The sequence below is a fragment of the Macrotis lagotis genome, chromosome 8 (genome assembly GCF_037893015.1).
Source record: "Macrotis lagotis isolate mMagLag1 chromosome 8, bilby.v1.9.chrom.fasta, whole genome shotgun sequence".
NCBI lineage: Eukaryota > Metazoa > Chordata > Mammalia > Peramelemorphia > Peramelidae > Macrotis > Macrotis lagotis.
Window position 1 is genome coordinate 19,335,268 of NC_133665.1, and position 22,962 is coordinate 19,358,229.

At 36.1% G+C, this 22,962-nt stretch overlaps 1 protein-coding gene across 1 annotated transcript; it reads left to right on the forward strand.

Annotated features, from left to right (window-relative positions):
* Positions 1-1,347: 1,347 nt before the first annotated feature.
* Positions 1,348-22,681, forward strand: MPV17L (MPV17 mitochondrial inner membrane protein like). Its single transcript, XM_074196473.1, has 4 exons — positions 1,348-1,657; positions 4,022-4,092; positions 14,339-14,368; positions 14,456-22,681. The coding sequence occupies exons 1-4, from the start codon at positions 1,348-1,350 to the stop codon at positions 14,633-14,635; spliced, it is 591 nt and encodes a 196-aa protein (XP_074052574.1). The 3' UTR covers positions 14,636-22,681.
* Positions 22,682-22,962: the final 281 nt, after the last annotated feature.

A 22,962-nucleotide genomic window follows, 5' to 3' on the forward strand; every position in this document is an offset into this window, starting at 1 on the left:
TGAGATCATGTGAAAATAGTTTGCAAAAAAATCAAAGCCACTGTGAACTTTGGTTATCCATAGAAACTATTAACCAGGTACTAGCCTCCCCACTAATTGTATCAAATTCTAGAAACCCCAGAAGAATAAGACACTCAAGCCAGGGTCACTAGGCAGAGTACTAAGGTCAAAGATAATATCTTGCTCATATCAAGAAACTGGTAAAGGTTTATTTAACTGAAGTGACTTGACAGAAGACAGCTATAATGTTTCTCTTCCACTCTATTCTCTTTTTCCAAAAAGTTAGAAGAGAATTGTAAGTTCACATACCTGAACAAATAAATATTTGATATTTCCCAATCTTTGTTTGAATTTAATTGGGGGCTTTTACTAGGACCTGTATAGAGGTGTCATTTATCATAATTGCAGTTGAAATAGGCAGAGGAAGAAAAAAATTCAGAATTTCATAAAACAAAAATAAATCCTGGCTCTGGAGTCAGGAGTACTAGTTGTGGGCCTTGGGCAAGCCACTTTGCCTTTCAAATACTAAAATAAATAAACAAATAAATAAGTAAATCCTGTCCCAAACAAAATATTTTCAATCTTTCGGGTACTGTTGATAAGTCGACCTTACAGGTCAATTTCTGCAAATGGTTGCAGTGGCTCTTTGTTGTAGTTGAGGGTGAAGAGAAAAGAGGGGGTGCAACATCTCTGCGGGTCAACCTTATCTTTTAGAGTCCGGTTTCTGAGAATACTGACCAAAGTTTTTGAGGTATGGTTTCAGAAAAGAGAGGTGAGCCTGAGTCAAACCAATCTATTTAGGGTCTCCAAGCTTGAATGGGAGCCGTCAAAGGTGAAAGATTTAAAAAGGATCGAAGGGGTCCAGAAATGAGGCCATTGGAAAGGTGTAGAGTCAGGCAGAAGGTGGAGATTACAGCCATTTGAAAGAGTGGCCAAAAAAGAAAGAGAAAGAGGCAAAAGAAAAAAAAAATGAGGAGGCGTCAAAAAAAAAAGAGACCAAAAAATGTGAGTGGCCAAAAAAAAGAAAAGAAAGAGAGCGGCCAGAGGCGAGTGGCCAGGGAGAGGTGTGCGGCCAGGAATGGCCCAGAGGCGAGACCTTGGCCGACCTAGGAGGAGGGGCAGGTGGAGCACAAAGGGGCAGGGAGGCGGTCTGAAGGGCAGCTGCTCCAGGACCTGGAGGAGCGGCGGGAAAAGGCGGCGCGGTGACACTGGGCTTGGCGCGGGCCGCCCCGGGAGGCAGGTCTGACAAGGGGCAGGCCCGGCCGCGCAGGGGCTCCGGAGCGGCCGCAGCGGCGTCTGCGCCCGCGGCCCGGCTCCGCGGCCCGGCTCCGGCCGGGGCGGGCCGCGATGTGGCGCTGGTGGCGGCTGGTGCCGCGGGCTGCCCGGCGCTACCCGTGGCCCACCAACGTGCTGCTCTACGCGGCTCTCTACTCCTCCGGGGACGCCGCGCAGCAGCTGCTCCGGGGCCGCGAGCCCGACTGGCAGCAGACGCGGCGCGTGGCCACCGTGGCCGTCGGCTTCCACGCCAACTTCAACTACGTGTGGATGCGGCTGCTGGAGCGCGCGCTGCCGGGCCGCTCGCCGCGCGCCGTGCTGGGCAAGGTGCTGTGTGACCAGCTGGTGGGCGGCCCCATCGTGCTGAGCGCCTTCTACACGGGTGAGGGCCCGCCGGGCCGGGGCGGCCGGGGCGGGCAGGGCCGGGGCGGCGGGGCTGGGGCTGGGGCCGGGGCCGGAGAGCAGAGCGACCCCGCGCCCCGCACAGGCGCGCGCCCATGCACACGAGTGTTCTCGTCCCAGAATGTGACAGCCTCCATCCTCGGCTCGGAAAGGGGCGCAGGAACAAAGGCTCCCTCACACCAGTGCGGCCGGCGCACCCATCCCTGCAGGACCCGCCAGTCCTGGGCAGTGGAGCCGCCCCTCCCCGGGGGCGACCGGCCCGCAGCAATGGCCAGACACCTCGGAGCCTTGGCCACTCGCGCGGCCTCCTTTCCCTCCTCCTGACCCCAGGGCGCCCGCAGAGGCAGGAAGAAAGGGGAGGCAGAAGGTCTGGCATCTGGGCAGGCAGGTGCATCCCCGGACGGTCTGCACAGGTGCAGGGCAGCGTCCTTATCCGACTAGCCTTCCAGAATGGTAGCACAGTCTGGGTCAGACCTTGTCCCCGAATGCCAGGCCGGGCCCAGGGCTGAGGGATGGCCCCTTACCATCCTCTCTGGTTATCGATTGGGAATTGGACCAGAGAAAGGAAACAAGGCAAAAATGAGAGCCCCTTTGCCGCAGTCCTGGAAAGCTTAGGCCTTAGAGACTAGAAAAGATGTTGGTTAAAATGCAAGAAATAGGATACCGAACAGTTCATTTTATGTGTTAGGTCAATTTATTGGCACACATGCTAATTTTTTCTTTTTTTTTCTTTTTATTTAAAAAATTGTTATGTGGGATGGATCTCTGGGAAGAAGCCATATGTGTTATAAAACAAGATATTGATAAAAACCTCTTAAAAATATGAGCCAAAAAATGTAAGAAATAGGATATTTGGGGGCAGCTAGGTAGCACAGAGTCAGGAGTACCTGAGTTCAAATTCAACCTCAGACATTTAATAATTACCTAGCTGTGTGGCCTTGGGCAAGCCACTTTAACCCCATTGCCTTGCAAAATCCTAAAAACACAAACAAAAAAGAGATAGGATGTTTGAGGTGGTCTTCATCTTTTTGGTGGAATTGTCATTTAAAGGCGTTTCTTAGGTGTCTTGATTTTGCTTTGAACATATTTAGATTAAGAATTTGCCTCCATGCTATTAGATTTTCATTTTTATCTTTTATAAAATGGAGGAGTCTGGCTTTCCAGATTGTTGAAGAATATTGATTTCTAAAGAACTTGTCAAAAGGCAATATTGATTCCTGATTTCTAGATTCTCTTTGTAATACTTTCAATGTGCAACTTGCAGTTTCTAGGTCACTTCAACTCCTTTTTAATTTTTTTGTTTTTTTTATTTAATATTTATTCTCCTTTTGTACAAATGTTTTTTTTATATTAGTAAACTATTCTTGTTTAAGAGTAAATGAAATACCCCCTCCCCATAAATATAGACTTGCTTGAGTGATAAAGGGGAGAGAAAATAAATTAAAATAAAAAAAATAATAGTAATAATTGTAGGTATGGCCAGGTGGTGCAATGGACGGAGCACCAGCCCTGGAGCCATGAGCACCCGAGCCCACATCTGACCCTGTACACCCAACAATCACCCAGCCGTGTGACATGCAAGCCACCCAAACCCCACTGTCCTGCAAACCTCCCCCCAAAAAAAGAAAAAAAGACCCAAAATAAAATAGTAATAATAGTAGGGGTGGCTGGGTGGTGGACAGAGCATTGGCCCTTGAGCCAGGAGCACCTGGGTCTAAATCCAGCCTCAGACACCCAAGGATCACCCTGCTATGCGGCCCCAGGCAGGCCACCCAGCCCCATTTGCCCTGCACCCCCCAAAAAAATAATAATCAACTCCTTTTTTAAATTAAAGTACTTTCTTTTTGTTAATTTCTTGACATGTCCACTTTCAGAAGATGTGAGTAGCTTTTGTTTTATATACATTGTGGTTGTTCAGTCTCCTCAGCTGCTTCAACACTTCAAGACCCTATTTTGGGGGGTAACCTGACTACTATTTTGTCCACTGTGCCACCTAGCTGCTCCTCTTATTACATATACATATGTATAGATATCATATACAACATGGGCAGCTAAGCAGTACAATAAATAAGAGTACTTACTGGCTGGAGTCCAGAAGACTTATCTTCCCTAGTCCAAATCTGACCTCAGACACTTAATAGCCATGTGACCCTGGGCAAATCACTTAACCTTCTTTATCTCACTTTCATCTTCTGAAAGTGAGCTGGAGAAGGAAATGGCAAACTGTTCCAGTATCTTTGCAAAGAAAACCCCAAATGGCATCACAAAAAGTTGGACATGACTGAATAACAAAAAACAAACAATATGATAAAATCTATGCCTGTTATATGTATTTTACAAATAGGTTTGAGTATACTTCAGGGAAAAGAAGATATGTTTTTGGACCTGAGACAGAAATTCTGGAATACTTATAAGGTAAGTACCAACCAGGTCATATTTTACTCAGCATTAGAGAATTGAGTGTGGTCATGTCACTCCACTGCTCAACAATTTCAGTATATGAAGTTTAAACTCCTTAGCCTGGCATTCAAGGCCTTCCAATAAAGTTTGGTCCTATTTTTGTTTCCAACTTTATTTTCATATTACTCCTTTTTGCTCACTCCAAGTTATAATCCAGAATCTGACCCCTAAAGATTTCCTGCACTTTTCCCACCCCCAAATTTTTGCCTAAATACTGTTCACTATGCTGGTAGTGTCCTCCCTTCCAGCTTTTTTGCTGGTTGAAGTTGCAACTTGAAATTTATAATAATGCAACTACCCAGTTGCAATATCCCAACTCAAAAGTCACCTCCCCCATCAGTAATAATCCTCTCTCCCCATTAAACCTTTCATATGTTTTTGTTTTGCAAGACCTTTTTATAATATGCTATCATGCATTTTTCTGTTATGTGATTTATCCATATGTATGTGCATATATTTATATGTATCCTATGCTAAACTTTAAGTAAGCGCCATGAAGGCACGGACCTTCTCTCAACTTTAGTATTGATAGCCAAGGTCTGCATATATCTTTGTAAGGGTTTATTGAATTTAATAAATGTTTATTGAGTTAATGAATTGACTTATTAAACTGGCTATTCTTAAATGACCACAACTTAATTTGTATATTTCTTAATATCATGTCATTGAAAATTAAGTTAAACAGATAGTAAGTAAAATTATGCCCAAAGTTGTGGTCCAGGCCCCCAAACCTACCAGTTCAGAACTATTCTTCTAAATGAATAAATAAATAAAAGGACAAAAATAATATTTTATACAGTGCCTGACACATTAAGTACTCAATAAATGCTTATTCACTCCTACCCCTTATAATAATATTAAAACATTTTAATTTCTCATATAGTAAATATTAATAGATATAACTTATATAAAACTTTGGGTCCTCAATAATTTTAAGTTTGGTCCTGAGACCAAATAGTCTGAGAAAATGTGTTAGGGTACCTCTGTCTGTATCAAAGTAGTACAAGATAAATGTAGGATTTGGTCAGAAGACTTGAGTTCAAATCTAACTCTACTATTTAATATCTATGTGAATTTGAGCAGATCAGAATATCTCTTGCCTTAGTTCCCTCATCTCTAAAATGAGGGTTTGGAATTGGTGGTTTCCAGTACTAAGTTTCTTCCAATACTGAGGCTACAAAAACCTCTGATCTTATGCATATGAAGATAAAGGGAATAGGGCCTGAGAAATATGATTTCCTTAAGTATGGCTCAGAGGGGTCTGGACATAGTTATGCTCTAGCACTTTAATCATAGTCCTAATAATTTCTGACTTGTTTTTATTATTATTTACCATTGACCACAGTTTATTTAAAATTTCCAAGAAAGTTCCTGCAAAACTATAATAATGCTGAACTGTGAGTGCTTTAGTTAGTACAACAGTTCCCATAATCACAGCCAATGTTTCCAGGTGTACAATTGTTAAGGCAACTTTACTGTTAAGCCCCTGTGAAAGGAACCCTTCTCTGTATTAACAAAGATAATTGCAGCTAAGGATTATATTACACAGGGTTATCCTTAGGGGGTAGCAAACAAACCAGAATGTGTACATTGCCTAACCTGTAATTTCCTCATACTGATAGAATCTGGTTCCTCCAGATTTAAATTGTACACCAATTCCTCATCATGGCATGGAAGGTGCTCTGAGTACTCAAACATCAGAGCTCCCTCTCTTATTTGGCAGACTTTACTTAGCAAGATGAACTTCATGTGGTGGTAGCTTATAATTTGTTTAGAAGACCATTATGCCTCTCATCTATGCCAGACTAGCTAAATTTGAAAGGGGTCATCACTATAGAGTTGGCCACTAAATAATGATATTTTTATTTATTTATTTGACTACAACAGCTCAATAAGGGGTTACAGTTCACAGTGGTGGGGGAAGTATTAGCATTGATGAAATCATAGATTCTTGGAATATTAAAGAAGAAATCCTATCCAGATAAATACTAGAGTAGCCTCCATTGAAAATAAAAGTGTAAAGATTAGGAAGAAAGATTATGAGGTAAAGGAAGTGGTTGGTGAAGAGATGTTCCAGAAGGGCAATATGACCCCAGAGAGTGGTGTGTTTAACTTAAATTTATAAAACATTAGTTATATATCTAAAATGTATAACTGGCTATCTAGCTATCTAATAATCTATAACTAAACTATACAGTTTGTATTCATATAACTTAAAGTCATACAATTTTGTCTGAGAAATTCAATACTTATATAAAAATTAGAAAGCCTTTTTTTTGGCAGGCTAATTAAATTATTACTGCTGCTCAACATCATCAATTTTTGTTTTTATAAATTTTTTTATTTTATATTATTTCAGTAATCTTGATATGAGAGTAAACACGCCCCCCCCCCCCCCCCCCCAGAAGATGAGAAACCTCAAGAATAGTAAGAGAGGAGAAAATATGTACTTCAGTCTGTGTTCACATTTCAATGACTCTGTCTCTGCGGTGAATTGCCTTCTTCATCATAAGTCCACCAGAGAAGCTGCTTCAATATTTCTCCCACAGTTGCTATTATTACAAGCTATATTTAACCCCACTCCATTCCTCCCCACTCCCATTTATTCTACTCTCTCTCTCTCTCTCCTTTCATCCTGTTCCTGTCTAAAAAGTGTCTTGTATCTGAGTACCCTCTCCCACAATCTTCCCCCTCTTCTATCACCTATTCTCCCCATTCCCCCTTATCCCATCTCTTTCTTCTCATTTTTCTCTACGGTAAGATCCCATTGAGTGTGTATGTCATTTCCTCTCTGAGCCATTTCCAATGAGAATGAAGGCTCACTCATTCCTCCTCGCCTTTCCCCATTTCACCCCATTGAAAAAGCTTTTGCTTGACTTTTATGTGAAATATCTCAGCCCCCTCTTTCTCTCCTTTCTCTTTTCCCAGTTCGTTCCTTTATCACCCATTGACTCCATCTTTTTACTATATTAGACCATTATATTCCACTCCTTCCTGTGCCCTGTCTATATATGCTCCTTCTAACAGTTCTTGTAAATGAGATAGTTCATATAAGTTATCAATATCTTCTTCTGGAATACAAACAGTTCAACATCATTAAGTTCCTCAGTTAGTCCTTCTCATCCATCCCCTCTCTGGCTCATCAGAGTCCTGTACTTGAAGTTCAAATTTTCTGTTAAGCTCTGGTTGTTTCAGTAGGAAAATTTGAAAGTCCTCTGTTTCATTAAAAGTCCATCTTTTCCCCTGAAAGAGGATGTTCAGTTTTGCTGGGTAGTTGATTCTCGGTTGTAAGATCTTTTGCCTTCCGGAATGTCACATTGGTAGTTGAATTGTTTGTTTCCAGCAGCTTTTAGTATTTTCTCTTTGCCTTGGGAGTTTGGGAATTTGGCTACAATATTCCTGGAAGTTTTTCTTTAGGGATCTCTTTCAGGAGGTGACTGGTGAATTTCTTCAATTTCTATTTTTACCCTCTGCTTCTAGGATCTCAAGGCAATTTTGCTGTATTATTTCTTGGAAAATGAAGTCTAGGCTCTTTTCCTGGTCATGACTTTCAGGTAGCCCAATAATTTTTAAATTATTTCTTCTGGATCTGTTTTCAAGGTCAGTTGTTTTTCTTTTTTAGTATTTTTTGCTAGGCTGGGGTTAAGTGGCTTGCCCAAGGACACAGCTAGGTAATTATTAAGTGTCTGAGGCCACTCATTTGTTTTTCCAATGAGATATTTCATATTTTCTTCTAATTTTTGACTTTCTTGGAAGAGTTTTATTTCTTCCTGATTTCTCGCAAAGTCATCGACTTTAGCTCCATTCTGCATTTGAAGGTGTTATTTTCTTCAGGGAGCTTTTTTATCTCCTTTTCCAGCTGGCCAATTCTGCTTTTTAAGGCATTCTTCTCCTCATTTGCCTTTTGTTTTGCTTTTTCCATTTGGCCTAAATTGTTTTTTAACATACTATTTTTCTTCAGTATTTTTTTGCATTTCTTTCACCAGACTACTGATTTGGTTTTCATAATTTATCTGCATTGCTCTCATTTCTCCTCCCAATTTTTCCTCCCCCCTCCCTTAATTGCTTTTCAAAGTTTTATTTGAGCTCATCCATAGCCTGAGCCCACTTTCTGTTTCTCTTAGAGGCTTTGGATACAGAAGCTTCAAGTTTGTCATCTTCTGAATCTTCCATGGGACCAGAGTAATTTTCTATGGTCATATTTTTCTTTATCTTTTGTTTTCTCATTTCCTTAGCCTAAGACTAATTAACCACACTTCCAAGGCTTTGGGGGGGCTTTTGGGACACCCCATTGGAACCTTTATTCCTTCAAGGTCTTATGCTCTCCTGCCTGTGCTTTGATATGTAGATGACCACAAGTGCTCCCCTCTGCCCTGGAGCTGTGGGGAAGGTCTCTGCTTCTCTATCTTAGTATGGAAGCCCAAACTGTAGCCTGGATCTGAGTGTGGGCAAACAGATGAGTCCTGCCCCAGGGAGAGCAGAGAGATTTCTGCAATCTCCCCCTACCCCCTTACTGTCTGTTGGCTGCTGGCTTGCTTCCCTAATTCCTGCTCCAGGTTCTCATCATGGGGCTGTTCTGAGGCTGGTGCTCCTGTACAGCAGTACTCTGTGCAGCAGAGTTCTCTCACCACCCCTTCAAGATGTTCCTGGTGATTTGTGGGCTGCGCTGTGGCCGTGGCCTTTTTCCCACCGCCTGGTCCTGGTGAAACACACCTTTCCCACAGAACTTCTAAGTTGTCTTGGACTGGGAAATTGTATCACTCAGTCTTTCTGTGGGTTCTGGTGTGTATTATATGTACATATTAATGCATATTCATAGAAAAAAACATTATGGTAAGCAGAAAGATGGGAACAAAGTAGGTGCCTATTGATAGAAAAATCACTGAACATAGGTTGTGGTAAATGAATGTTATGGAATACTATTGTATTTTCAGAAGTTAGAAATATGAAGAAATTTAGGGAGAACTAAGTTACATGATGCAGAATCCTATGCTGATCCCTCAAGTGCCACTTTTAAATATATTGCCCAAGGCAGCTAGGTGGCGTAGTGGATAAAGCACAGGCCCTGGAGTCAGGAGTACCTGGGTTCAAATCCGGTCTCAGACACTTAATAATTACCTAGCTGTGTGTGGCCTTGGGCAAGCCACTTAACCCCGTTTGCCTTGCAAAAACCTAAAAATAAATAAAAATAAATATATTGCCCAAATATTTTGGGGGGGCAAGGCAATGGGGTTAAAGTGACTTGCCCATGGTCACACAGCTAGGTAATTGTTAAGTGTCTGAGGCCGTCCCCTGCCTCCAAGGCTGGTGCTCTATCCACTGTGTTACCCAGCTGCTCATATATTGCCCAAATATTAAAAAAGAAGGAAAGAATGTATATGTGCAAAAATATATAGAATAGAAATTTTTCTTGTGGTAAAGAAATTAAAAGAATTCTCATCAATTGGATGATGGCTGAACAAATTATGGCATATGAATTTGATAGAATATTATTGAAATGATAAATGGAGACTAGAGAACCAATGGCAAAGCATGCTACTTACCTCTTGACAGAAGGTGATACACTAGATCAGGGATTGTTAACTTTCTGTGTCATAGTCAAGGAGACAAGTTGAGCTTATAGACCTCTTATTAGAATTATGGGATTTTGTTTTTGTTTTTTTTGTTAGGATTTTGCAAGACAAACGGGATTAAGTGGCTTGCCCAAGGCCACACAGCTAGGTAATTATTAAGTGTCTGAGGCTGGATTTGAACCTAGGTACTCCTGACTCCAGGGCCAGTGCTTTATCCACTGTGCCACCACCTAGTCGCTCCTAGAATTATGTTTTTAAATATAATAAAATAACATAGGATTAAAAAGATCAGTTATTTGGAAATGTAGCCATGTTTGTTTTGGTCTATTTTTATAACTCAAGGGACAGAATTTAAATATGTATTTTAAAAAATGTAAGTTTAATTGCATTTTTCTTTCCTTTTTCAAATCACTCCTTCAAAAAAGAAAAAATAACACCCCTTAGCAAATAAGCTTATTTAAACAAAACAAAATATCATTATTGGCCAACTCCAAAAGTGTGATGTGTCTCACTCTATGTATTAGTCTATAATCTATTTGTCAAGAGGTGGATAGATTCTTCATGTGCATGTTCAGTTATGGCCAATTTTGCTTGACTGTGCTTGTTTGTTGCAAAGGAGGGTTTAAAAAATTAAGGAAGGGGGAGTGATAATGATGAAAAAAGAAATGAAACTTTTTTTTAATGACAACATTCAACAAGGAAATTCAGAGGGAGGCACAGATAAGACATCTTTGAAAGTAATATGCTGAATTTATTGTATACTTCAAAAATAATCTATATGTTAGAGCCATTTTCTATCTATCTATCTATCTATCTATCTATCTATCTTTATCTATCTATATGTAACTGTCACTCATTTCAGTAGAGAGAAGAGGAATCATCAGTTCAAAATGTTCCATTTGTGATTGCTAAGATAGTGAGGTTTTGTGGAACTATTTTTCTTTGTTAGAAGGGGGATTAACAGGGGAGTTTATCAGGAAGTAACTGGAATGTAAAAGCACAAGACATAAATGAAAGTTTAAAAAAATGGATTGTTACATTTTGTTTCTAAAGAGCAGACACTTCTCAATAAACAATCAAGCAACCTCCCTTAAAAAAAAGTTCTCCAGTGGGTAAAAAAGTTTATTGTTGACAGAAGGGAAGACTCCACCCTTTATGTCTGACAATATGTTAACCTTAACTGTATAAATGCCTAGAATTTTGAGACTCTTTCTTGTTGGTTTTATTTACATTGTTTCAGTTGCTGCATATATTGTCTGGGCCTTGTATTATTTCTTACATTGTTATTCTGAGTACTTAATATTTGCCCAAATTTATTTCATATTTGTTTAGCTATTCTTCAATAGTTATGCACATGTTTATTTTCTATCATTTCCAGTAATCTGCTGAAAAAAGGTACTTCCAAGATCTGTTCTCTGGAATCAAGAATGGTCATATAATTAATCTGAGTGTGGCTGCCTTTAAGTGATGTTTTAATTTATATCATTGTTAATGGGAATATTATTTTGATTCTCTAATGCTGCTGTGAACAAAGTTTAGTGGTCTGACCACACCTGATTTATAGGTGACTTCTCATCGCCTGTTATGTGTTGTTTTCATATTCTATTCTATCATTTCTAGTGCTAGAATGAATCTGACGAATGTTGGGCTATTTCTTATTTATCAATCAAGTTGCAACTCTTTCCTATTAATTAGTTATCTCAGTGTTCCACCAGTTTATTAAATATTACTTACTGAATAAGCTATATTCCTCAAAAGTAGTTATTAATATATATTAAAACCTATAATCTGTTAATAATTCATTAATAATTGAAAGCAACACTAAAAGTAATATATAATTATTTACAATATTTTGTCCCTATCAAAGATCATAGTCAGAGTCATCTCAAATCCTCATTATAATGACAGTTGATGATTTTTTACTTCTGGAAATACAATTCCATCATTTGAAATATGGATTGAATTCTCTCAACAATCCTCTTAATATTTCCCTTAATGATGAGTTAATTTCAGCCTCTCCAAAAGTAAATTAGGTTAGTTCTTTTTCTTTCTCCTCTATTCACAAGTAATGTTTCTGGAGAGCCCTGTTCCACTCTGGAACTACTAGTCCCTTACAGATTCTTTGTGTTTCTTCATAAAATAATAGAAACATTCTCATAAAAAAGAAGTTTCTCCTCAACTTTCTCTTTGTTCTTTCTCTTCACAATTTATCTGATAGATCAAAGATAAAACACAAACATCCTCCTTGATTACATAGGGAGAAGTGCCTCATAAAATGATGGTTACAGTTCTCATTCCAAACTGGAAATTTAAACTGTCTTTGTTCGATCTTCTATTTGACTCTTAAAAAGCATCCCACCACATCAGGGACTCTCCAGTCATCCTGATCTATATCTTGCCACTAGACCCAGATGATTCCAGTTGAGAAAGTCACACTGGTGACTTTGTACAGCCTCCTCACTTCAATCCAGTTCATTTTCTTTTTTCTTTTTTTTCTTTTTCTTTTCCAATTCATTTTCTAGTCATGACATCATTTACTTTCCTGATGTCATGGTCCTCTTTGAGAACAAAAGTACCACCACCACCACCAACAAAAATACAGTTATAATATCTGTAGACTTTGTGGAAGAGCCTAATGAAACTGTAATTATTTACTTATGAACCTTTTCTTGCAGATGACCTACTTAAATGATCAAATTATTAAATGGTTCATACCTTTTAATTAAAGAATTCCAATAGTATGACTTTATGGGTCAAAGTATGTGGACAATTGAGTAATTTTTCTGCATAATTTAAAATTTTATTTTAGATGAGTCAATTTACAGTTAAGCCAGGAACAAATAGTGTACCTATTTTTTCCTAGCCCTTCCAGCATTGTTTTCCCAATTTTCAGCATTTTTAAATTAGTTTTTTAAGTGAGATAATAGAGCAAGTTTATTTGATTTTTCTTACTCTGATTATTAGTGATTTTTTAAAACACTTTTGGGTGGTTATTGATAGTTTCTGTTTCATTTTAAAACCATTTATTAATATCCTTTAATTGGGGCTTTGGGGGAAGACTCATTGGAATGAACAATGGCTTTGGAATGAAGGGAGGGTGCAGTTCCCCTCTCAGATGCTTAACTTGCCTGTGTGACCTTTTATATCTCAATTCTATATTTGCTTATACATTTTCCTATAATTGTGAAAGATTTAATTTTCCATTCTTCCCTTTAAAAAACCCAATCTTTGTAGTATGATGAAAAGAACACTAGAACTGGAATTACCTGCAGCCTCCTGGGTTCAAATGTTATTTCTTTTTTTTAAATTTAATTTCTTTTTTTAAATTAAAGATTTTATTTATTTTGTTTTACAATTTTTCCCCTAATCTTACTTCCTTCCCCCAATCCCCCACAGAAGGCAATTTTTCAGTCTTTACATTAATTCCATGGTATGCATTGATCCTAATTGAGTGTGATGAGAGAGAAATCATATCCTTAAGGAAGAAACATAAAGTATAAGAGATAACAAGATCAGACAATAAGATATCAGGTTGTTTTTTTTTTTCTAAATTTAAGGTAATAATCCTTGGTCTTTGTTCAAACTCCACAGTTCTTTCTCTGGATACAGATGGTATTCTCCATTGCAGAGCGCCCCAAATTGTCCCTGATTGTTATACTGATGGAATGAGTGAGTCCATCAAGGTTGATCATCACCCTCATGTTGCTGTTAGGGTATACAATGTTTTTCCGGGTTCTGCTCATCTCACTCAGCATCAATTCATGCAAATCCCTCCAGGCTTCTCTGAATTCCCATCCCTTCTGGTTTCTAATAGAACAATAGTGTTCTACGACATACATATGCCACAGTTTGCTAAGCCATTCCCCAACTGAAGGACATCAAATGTTATTTCTGTCATGACTCATGTGACATTGGGAAATTCACTTAATTTTACAAGACCTTGGTTTCCTCACCTGTAAAATGAAGATATGAGGCTGGTTGACTTCTGAAGTCCCTTTTAGCACTGAATCTAAGATCCTATCTTTTTAAAATACTGAATGCCTTTTAAAAAAAGCAAATTATTCGTAATTGAAAAACTTTAGAGAAAGCTACAATTGAAATTTATTAAAAGATATATATGAAGTATTTTTGAATCCACTAAGAGGACAAGTAAACAATTTATTTCAATTTGATGCAATTTTAATTTCTTTTTAGATCATTATATTCTTTTTGAAGAATTATTTGGATAGTCTTATTTAGGATGACAGCCCTTTTTGTTTCCAAATTTTTTCCTATGAGTTGAACTCATTTCATAAGTATTTTGTTGAATCAGTTGAACTGTGTGATAAAATATTATACAGTATAATGTCACAATATCTTCTTTACTGTGTATTTAAGGATGCTTGTCTTACATATTTTTTGTTGACACTGGCTAGCATTCTATTCTCAGAGTATGACTAACAAAATTTAACCTTTTTTACTGTGATTATTTCATTCTCTTAGTTAAGAGGTAAAATCTAATTTGAGCAGTTTAGTCTAAACCCAATCCCACATGATTATCCTTTGTCATGTACTTTCCAGCCTTTTGTTAATTGTTCAATGACATTATTCCATGAAAAGCATCATAATAAAATTCTCCTTTGTTGCAGACTGGTCTCATGTACTGGCCTTTTGTGCAGGTGAGTTTCAAACTACTTTATGTTCTAACTTTTAGTATAGTTTATGTAGAACACTAAATAACTAACTCTTTTTTCTTTCTGCTCCAGCTTACCAACTTCAGCTTTGTTCCCATTTACTTGAGAACTGCATATACAGGACTCTGCGGCTTTCTCTGGGCTGCGTTCCTTTGCTACTCACAACAAAGTGGTGATGGTACAGTGTGGGCGGTTTTTGCTTGGCTTAAAGAAAAGGAGACCAGTGAAGTAGAAGGGTCCCCAGAGAAATGACTGCTTTTAAACAAATTGTTCTCATGAAGTGGCCAAAATTTATTTCCTATAATGCAGTGAGTTGAAACCAAGGAAATATTATATTATTTAATAATTCTTATGTCTAAATTTAGCATGTTTAATTATGAAGTATTACTGTACTATAGAGAAAATTTTTTTTTTGGAATTAATAGTTTTGAATAATTATCAAAATGTCTTTCATTTTTGTTTTAAAGGACAAAAGGGATAGTCTATTGTCAATTTCATTTATCTAATAGTTAATATTATTTTAAAAAATTGTTGCTTAATATAGCAATTAGTATTGTCACTTTTTACCATTTTTATAATTTGATTAAAGACTACTTTGAAAATATAAGCATTAGATTTCACAAACCATTGTTATAAGAAAAAAAATAGTGGGGACCTAATTAGAAGACCTTGTGTATATACACACACACACACACACACACACACACACACATATGTATGTATGAAAACTCAGTATACTGAATTCTCACCCTACTCTTTTGGGCTCATTGCTCTCTGTGACAAGCTAAGAACTGTGCAAGCAGAAACCAAATAGCCAGAAAGATCAAATAACTGACATTTTCCCCCCAGAGTATCATAGATAATTGATAATTATGAGGAACCAAAGTACTATAAGATCTTAACTATCAAAAAAAATTATAAAGTAACTATCAAATATATTTTATTGTATTGCATTTTATTTCTTTGAAACTTGATAATCCTTGCTTCAAATTTTTGTCATTTAAAATTTGAATATTCAATTATAACCTGAACTTTATTTTCTTTTTGAAATAGATGAAAGTTTTACTTTCCACAGAAATTTTACTGAGATAAAGCAACTGAAATTTTCAAGAGTATATTGAATAAATTTTTCTTTTTATAGTCAGGAAGAATTTATTTAGGGATTTCAGTAAAACATCTCAAATACTAATATTAAATATATATTCAAGGACATTAACTGTTCAAATAAACTTTAATAGTTTTGCTCACAAATTTAAAATTATTCAAGGTTCATCTACATTCAAAGTTTATAGTTTACAAATTCTCTGTTTATAAAATGAACCACATAAAGATTCATTTAAGGGGTGACTAGGTGGCACAGTGGATAGAGAGCACTGGCCCTGGAGTCAGGAGTACCTGAGTTCAAATCCAGCCTCAGACACTTAATAATTACCTAGCTGTGTGGCCTTGGGCAAGCCATATAACCCCATTCATTGCCTTACAAAAAAAAAAACAAAGCTAAAAAAAAAGATTCACTTAAGAATAGAAAATTTCATTTAGGAATAAAACCACAAACTCGTTTTCCTTGAGTCTTTCTGGGATTGTAAAATATGAAGCATTGAGTTTTTGAGGAAAATGTTTTACCTTGTTCTTAGAAGTATAATTTGTATTAATTAAAAATTGCTTAAAAATTTAGTAGGTATTAATATAATTTGTGTTCTGTGGGCAACAGTAAGGTAATTCACATATTATTTAATGCTATCATTTCTTTCTTTGTTTTCCAAATTGTGTCTTTTTGGGTAATGGCTTTCAGTAGTAATTATTTCAAATGTAAAGCTATTTTTCAATATTAAATGTAAAAACTTAAATAATGACTTCTTCAGAAAAAAATTTTTGTAAAAAATGTCTTTCATTTAGCATTTAAAATTATTTTTATGGTGGAGGAATAGTATTTGCTTGCCTTAATTAAAAGTTTGGAAACAATTCGAGAATAAAAATTTTTTCTACATTGACAAATTGAAAACATTCTAAAAAAGTACAGACCTTTCTTTACTAAAAGAATGGATTGGTCATTAAAGCTTTATACTCTCCCAAATTTTGGCAAAAAATATATTTTTCAGTTCCTAGTGTAAGAATATGTTTATATTTTATGGGGAAAGTTCAAGTTAATTTATTTAAAATGGCATGTCAACCAATATAATTTTATTTATTTAGGTTCTACTACATTCAAGGCACTGTGCCCTGTGGATGATTAAAAAAAATAGAAGATATAGTCCCTACCTTTAAAGAACTTACAACTTAAATTCTAAAACTTACCTTCATAAAAAGTAAAATAAAAATGCAAGAAACATCACAAGGCAATACAAAATTAAGGATCAAATCAGGAGAAAAAGCTCATTGTATGTAAATTGGAGTGATCTGGGAAAATTTCATGGAGGAAAAGATGGTTTCAGGGTTATAGGATTTGGATAGTTAGAGTAGAGAAGAAAGAACTAAAGGCATCTTGGACAATTTTTCTAATTCTAATTTCTCATTAATTTTATATTTTTCTTAGTTTATGTAATAATTGACTTTTGATACTTTTGTCTCTTATAGTGAAATTTATATATATATACACACATATGTATATGTATGTATATACATATATATATATATATATATATATGTATATACATACACTTTATATAATGGATCAACTTACATATTTAAGACTATTATTTGACCACAGCTATTTTGGCTGAATTGACCAAATTGATATGTTGTTGACATAGCCTTAATAACTTTCAACAATTTTTACTCAAGTTGATTTTTTATTCAGACTGAAACTGTAACTTCTGACTTTCTAAATGATGACTTCAGATTTTCTAAATGATGTTATTCTATTAAAATAAGTACTTTATAAAGATAGCTGAAATTTCACTCATATGCACAGCAGACCATTGTATACATTCACTCCATTTGAAGGTATACCAAAATTTTTTCTATTTCCTGCAGTGAATCTTTTAGTGAAGTTGAACTGAGCAGAACATTTGGAAAAATATAACATATCATTTTTTACCCCCCAACAACTTGTATTGAGAAATGATTTAACCGTGTATTCTGCAACTAGTTTTCTTGTGATAAAATTGCCAAGTAAGCCAACTCTCTGTCAGCAGATAAGGATCTGGAGATGGCCATATTTACTTTGGTTTCATAAATAACAATTTTTTTGGAATCAGAAAGGGACTAAGTAACTGAAATTACAAATTAGTAAGTCTGATTCTAAAAACACAGTCCTATAAAGCTTCTAAAGGAAGAGTGACACCCTCCTCCCCACCATCCTTCACCAAAAGAGTGACCCAGAGATAGGGTGGTACTCTTTGATTTAATTTGGCTGATGTAGTTGTATTGTGCTGGTCACTGCTGCTGAAGCCAAAAGAATAATTTCTTCCTTTGTGGGCAGTTATAATTAATCCATTCAGGTTAAATTTCTGAAGGATTAAAGATTAAAGATGAAGAACAAAGATTTGTAAATAGTAGAGTATGGCTTGAGTATTTTTTTTACTAGACTAACATTTCAAAATTTACATTGATAACCGATTCTTAACTTAGGGTCCATGAACTTTTTTTTAAAAAATATTTTGGTAATTATATTTTAATAGAATTGATTTCCTTCATAATCCTAGGTATTATATTTTATGCATTTAACAATGTTGTTCTGAGAAAAGGTCTATCTGTAGGTTTCATCAGACTGCTAAAGGGGTCATGATACTAAAAAGTTAATAACTCCTCACTTTTTATCCCTCTTTCCTTTTTTCTTTCTCTTTTTTGCATTCTAATTCTCCCCATCCCAAGTTAATTAGCCATAATAGCTTTAAATTATTTATTATAGTTACGAAATAAAGTTTTATCTTTCCATTCTTAATTTTAAAATTGTGACTTTAATCTCTGTTCTGTGTATATCTTTTTAAAGCCTAACTGTATTGTTACTTTTTACTAATGTAAGCCTTCTAATAATTTTTTCCACATTTTAAAATTATCATCCTGGTCCTCTTAAATTCTCTCACCAGTTCCTCAGATTCCTTGTATCTTTGCCCATAGTTTGCTACTTTGCAGATTTTGTTCATGCTTGCCTTAGCCCAAAGTTCCCCACATGCTTCATTCTTTCCCTTTTCCCCCCACTGCCTTCAAAATACATATTTTCTTAGTGAAGCTAATCTCAGTTTAATCTAATTACTGCAAATTGTGGATGAATTTCTCATCTGTAAAATGAATATGGTTGGAATCTCTATACAATCTCTAAAATGCTTCATACCTCTAAATGGGTAATCCTGAGTCCCAGAGGTGTGCTGGAGCTAACTTGAACCAGTGTACAAGAGTGGATTGTTAAATTTTTAGTGTATTCTCACCTTAAAAATTAGCAAATGCTACAAATCAAGGCTTGATTTATTGTTTTATTGATTGTCTAAATTTGAGAAAGTAATAGAGAAAATACTAATGCATATTAAACTTAAAAGTATGATATCTATATCTTTTTTTTTTTAGGGTTTTGCAAGGCAAACGGGGTTAAGTGGCTTGCCCAAGGCCACACGGCTAGGTAATTATTAAGTGTCTGAGACCGGATTTGAACCCAGGTACTCCTGACTCCAGGGCCGGTGCTTTATCCACTATGCCACCTAGCTGCCCCTGATATCTATATCTTTATATCTATCTATCTATCTATCTCTATCTATCTATCTATCTATCTATCTATCATCTATCTATCTATCTATCTATCTATCTATCTATCTATCTATCTATCATCTATCTATTTGTGTGTATGTTTATTTTTTTCCTGGAGAGCTAATTATTAAACATTTGCCAGCATATTCTTGCCTTTGACTAATAGATGACCAACACTCAGCACTTATTGTTAAAACAAGCAACTCTCTTGAATAGACTATCCTATGATATGGGCAATATATTTTGGTGAGGTGGATGGTATCCCTTGAAACATATCACTTGCTTGCTCCTTCTGAGCTTGTGTGTAAGACCAGGCCTGTATAAGATGGAAGGAAGAAGAAACCTTTGAGACTGGGGAGACCTTTGTCTTAAAACATCTTCAATAAATGTGAAAAAGTCTAGTTTTAGAATAAAGAGTTACTTTGCTCTAATCCAAACACAACTTTGTATTCTAGTATATCCCGAGTATATACAGGAGAGTCAACTTTCAGAAGACCCAGACTATGACCACCTCCTGCTTTTTTTTTTAGCATGTTTTGATCTGTATTCATATTTCATAGTTCTTTCTCTGAATGTGTATGACATTTTTTTAATTTAAATTTATTTTTAATAAAGATATTATTTGAATTTTACATTTTCCCCCAATCTTGCTCCCCCCCCCCCACAGAGAGCACTCTGTCAGTCTTTACTTTGTTTCCATGTTGTGCCTTGATCCAAATTGGGTGTGATGAGAGAGAAATCATATCCTTAAAGAGAAGAGAAGTCTAAGAGGTAACAAGATCAGACAATAAGTTATCTGTTTTTTTTTTCTAAATTAAAGGGAATAGTCCTTGCACTTTGTTCAAACTCCACAGCTCCTTATGTGGATACAGATGGTATTCTCCTTTGCAGACAGCCCAAAATTGTTCCTGATTGTTGCCCTGATGGAATGAGCAAGTCCTTCAAGGTTGAACATCACTCCCATGGTTGCTGTTAGGGTGTACAGTGTTTTTCTGGTTCTGCTCATCTCACTCAGCATCAGTTCATGCAAATCCCTCCAGGGTTCCCTGAAATCCTGTCCCTCCTGGTTTCTAATAGAACAATAGTGTTCCATGACATACATATACCACAGTTTGCTAAGCCATTCCCCAATTGAAGGACATTTACTTGATTTCCAATTCTTTGCCACCACAAACAAGGCTGCTATAAATATTTTTGTACAAGTAATGTTTTAACCCTTTTTCCTCATCTCTTCAGGGTATAGACCCAGTAGTGGTATTGCTGGGTCAAAGGGTATGCACATTTTTGTTGCCCTTTGGGCATAGTTCCAAATAGCTCTCCAGAAGGGTTGGATGAATTCACAGCTCCACCAACAGTGTAATAGTGTCCCAGAATTCCCACATCCCTTCCAACAATGATCATTATCCTTCCTGGTCATACTGGCCAATCTGAGAGGTGTGAGGTGGTACCTCAGAGAAGCTTTAATTTGCATTTCTCTAATAATTAATGATTTAGAGCATTTTTTCATATGGCTATAGATTACTTTGATCTCCTCATCTGTAAATTGCCTTTGCATATCCTTTGACCATTTGTCAATTGGGGAATGGCTTTTTGTTTTAAAAATATGACTCAGTTCTCTGTATATTTTAGAAATGAGCCCTTTGTCAGAATCATTAGTTGTAAAGATTGTTTCCCAATTTACTACATTTCTTTTGATCTTGGTTACAATGGTTTTATCTGTGTAAAAATTTTTAATTTAATGTAATCGAAATCATCTAATTGGATTTTGGTGATGTTCTCCAACTCTTCCTTAGTCATAAACTGCTCCCCTTTCCATAGATCTGACAGGTAGACTAGTCCTTGATCTTCTAATTTGCTTATAGTATTGTTTTTTATGTCCATGTCCTGTAACCATTTGGATCTTATCTTGGTAAAGGGTGTAAGGTGTTGGTCTAATCTAAGTTTCTTCCATACTAACTTCCAATTTTCCCAGCAATTTTTATCAAAGAGGGAGTTTTTATCCCAATGGCCAGACTCTTTGGGTTTATCAAACAGCAGCTTACTATAATCATCTCCTGCTTTTACACCTAGTCTATTCCACTAGTCCACCACTCTATTTCTTAGCCAATACCAAACAGTTTTGATGACTGATGCTTTATAATATAATTTTAGATCAGGTAGGGCTAAGCCACCTTCTTTTGCACTTTTTTTCATTAAGCTCCTGGCAATTCTTGACTTTTTATTTCTCCATATGAATTTACTTACAATTTTTTCTAACTCGTTAAAGTAATTTTTTGGAATTTTGATTGGTAGGTCACTAAACAGATCGTTTAGTTTTGGTAGAATTGTCATTTTTATTATATTAGCTCTACCTATCCATGAGCAGTTGATATTTGCCCAGTTATTTAAATCTAATTTAATTTGTGTGAGTAGTGTTTTATAATTGTTTTCAAAAAGATTGTGAGTCTGTCTTGGCAAATAGACTCCCAAATATTTTATATTGTCTGAGGGTACTTTGAATGGGATTTCTCTTTCTAGCTCTTCCTGCTGTTTCTTGCTAGACATATATAGAAAAGTTGAGGATTTATGAGGGTTTATTTTATAACCTGCAACTTTACTAAAATTGCTTATTGTTTCCAGTAGTTTTTTAGATGATTTCTTGGTATTCTCTAGGTAGATCATCATATCATCTGCAAAGAGTGAGAGTTTTGTCTCTTCCTTCTCAATTCTAATTCCTTTAATTTCTTTATCTTCTCTAATTGCTGCTGCTAACATTTCTAATACAATATTAAATAGTAGTGGTGATAATGGGCATCCTTGTTTCACCCCTGATCTTATTGGGAATGGCTCTAGCCTCTCCCCATTGAATATAATGCTTGTTGATGGTTTCAGGTAGATACTGCTAATTATTTTAAGGAACAGTCTATTTATTCCTACACTCTCTAGTGTTTTTAATAGGAATGGATGCTGTATTTTGTCAAAAGCTTTTTCAGCATCTATTGATATGATCATATGATTCCTGATAGGTTTGTTGTTGATATAATTGACTATACTAACAGTTTTCCTAATATTGAACCAACCCTGCATTCCTGGAATAAATCCTACTTGATCATAATGTATTATCCTAGTGATGACCTGTTGTAATCATTTTGCTAAGATTTTATTTAGAATTTTTGCATCTATATTCATCAGGGAGATGGGTCTATAATTTTCTTTCTCTGTTTTAACTCTTCCTGGTTTAGGTAACAGTACCATATTGGTTTTGTAGAAAGAGGCAGAGTTCCATCTTTCCCTATTTTTCCAAAGAGTTTATATAGGATTGGAACCAATTGTTTCTTAAATGTTTGGTAGAATTCACTAGTGAATCCATCAGGCCCTGGAGATTTTTTTTTAGGGAGTTCAATAATGGCTTGCTGAATTTCTTGTTCTGAGATAGGGTTGTTTAGGTATTTAATCTCTTTTTCATTTAACCTGGGCAACTTATATTTTTGTACATATTCATCCGTTTCACTTAGATTATCAAATTTATTGGCATAGAGTTGGGCAAAATAGTTTTGAATTATTACTTTAATTTCCTCCTCATTGATGGTGAGTTCACCTTTTTCATTTATGATACTAGCAATTTGGTTTTCTTTCTTTTTTTTAATCAAATTGACCAGAGGTTTATCAATTTTATTGGTTTTTTCATAATACCAACTTTTGGTTTTATTTATTAATTCAATAGGTTTTTTTGCTTTCAATTTTATTAATTTCTCCTTTAATTTTTAGAATTTCTAATTTGGTACTTAATTGGGGATTTTTGATTTGTTCTTTCTCTAACTTTTTTAGTTGCATGTTTAGTTCATTGATTTCCTCTTTCTCCAATTTATTCATATAAGCATTTAGAGCTATAATATCTCCCCTGAGAGTTGCTTTGAATG

What these genes read in the sequence shown, in the direction of transcription:
- MPV17L (XM_074196473.1), top strand. Translation starts at nt 1,348, where the DNA reads ATGTGGCGCTGGTGGCGGCTGGTGCCGCGGGCTGCCCGGCGCTACCCG. An exon ending in GCTGAGCGCCTTCTACACGG is followed by an intron (nt 1,658 to 4,021) that starts GTGAGGGCCCGC and finishes TTTTACAAATAG; the next exon opens with GTTTGAGTATACTTCAGGGA. An exon ending in AATTCTGGAATACTTATAAG is followed by an intron (nt 4,093 to 14,338) that starts GTAAGTACCAAC and finishes CCTTTGTTGCAG; the next exon opens with ACTGGTCTCATGTACTGGCC.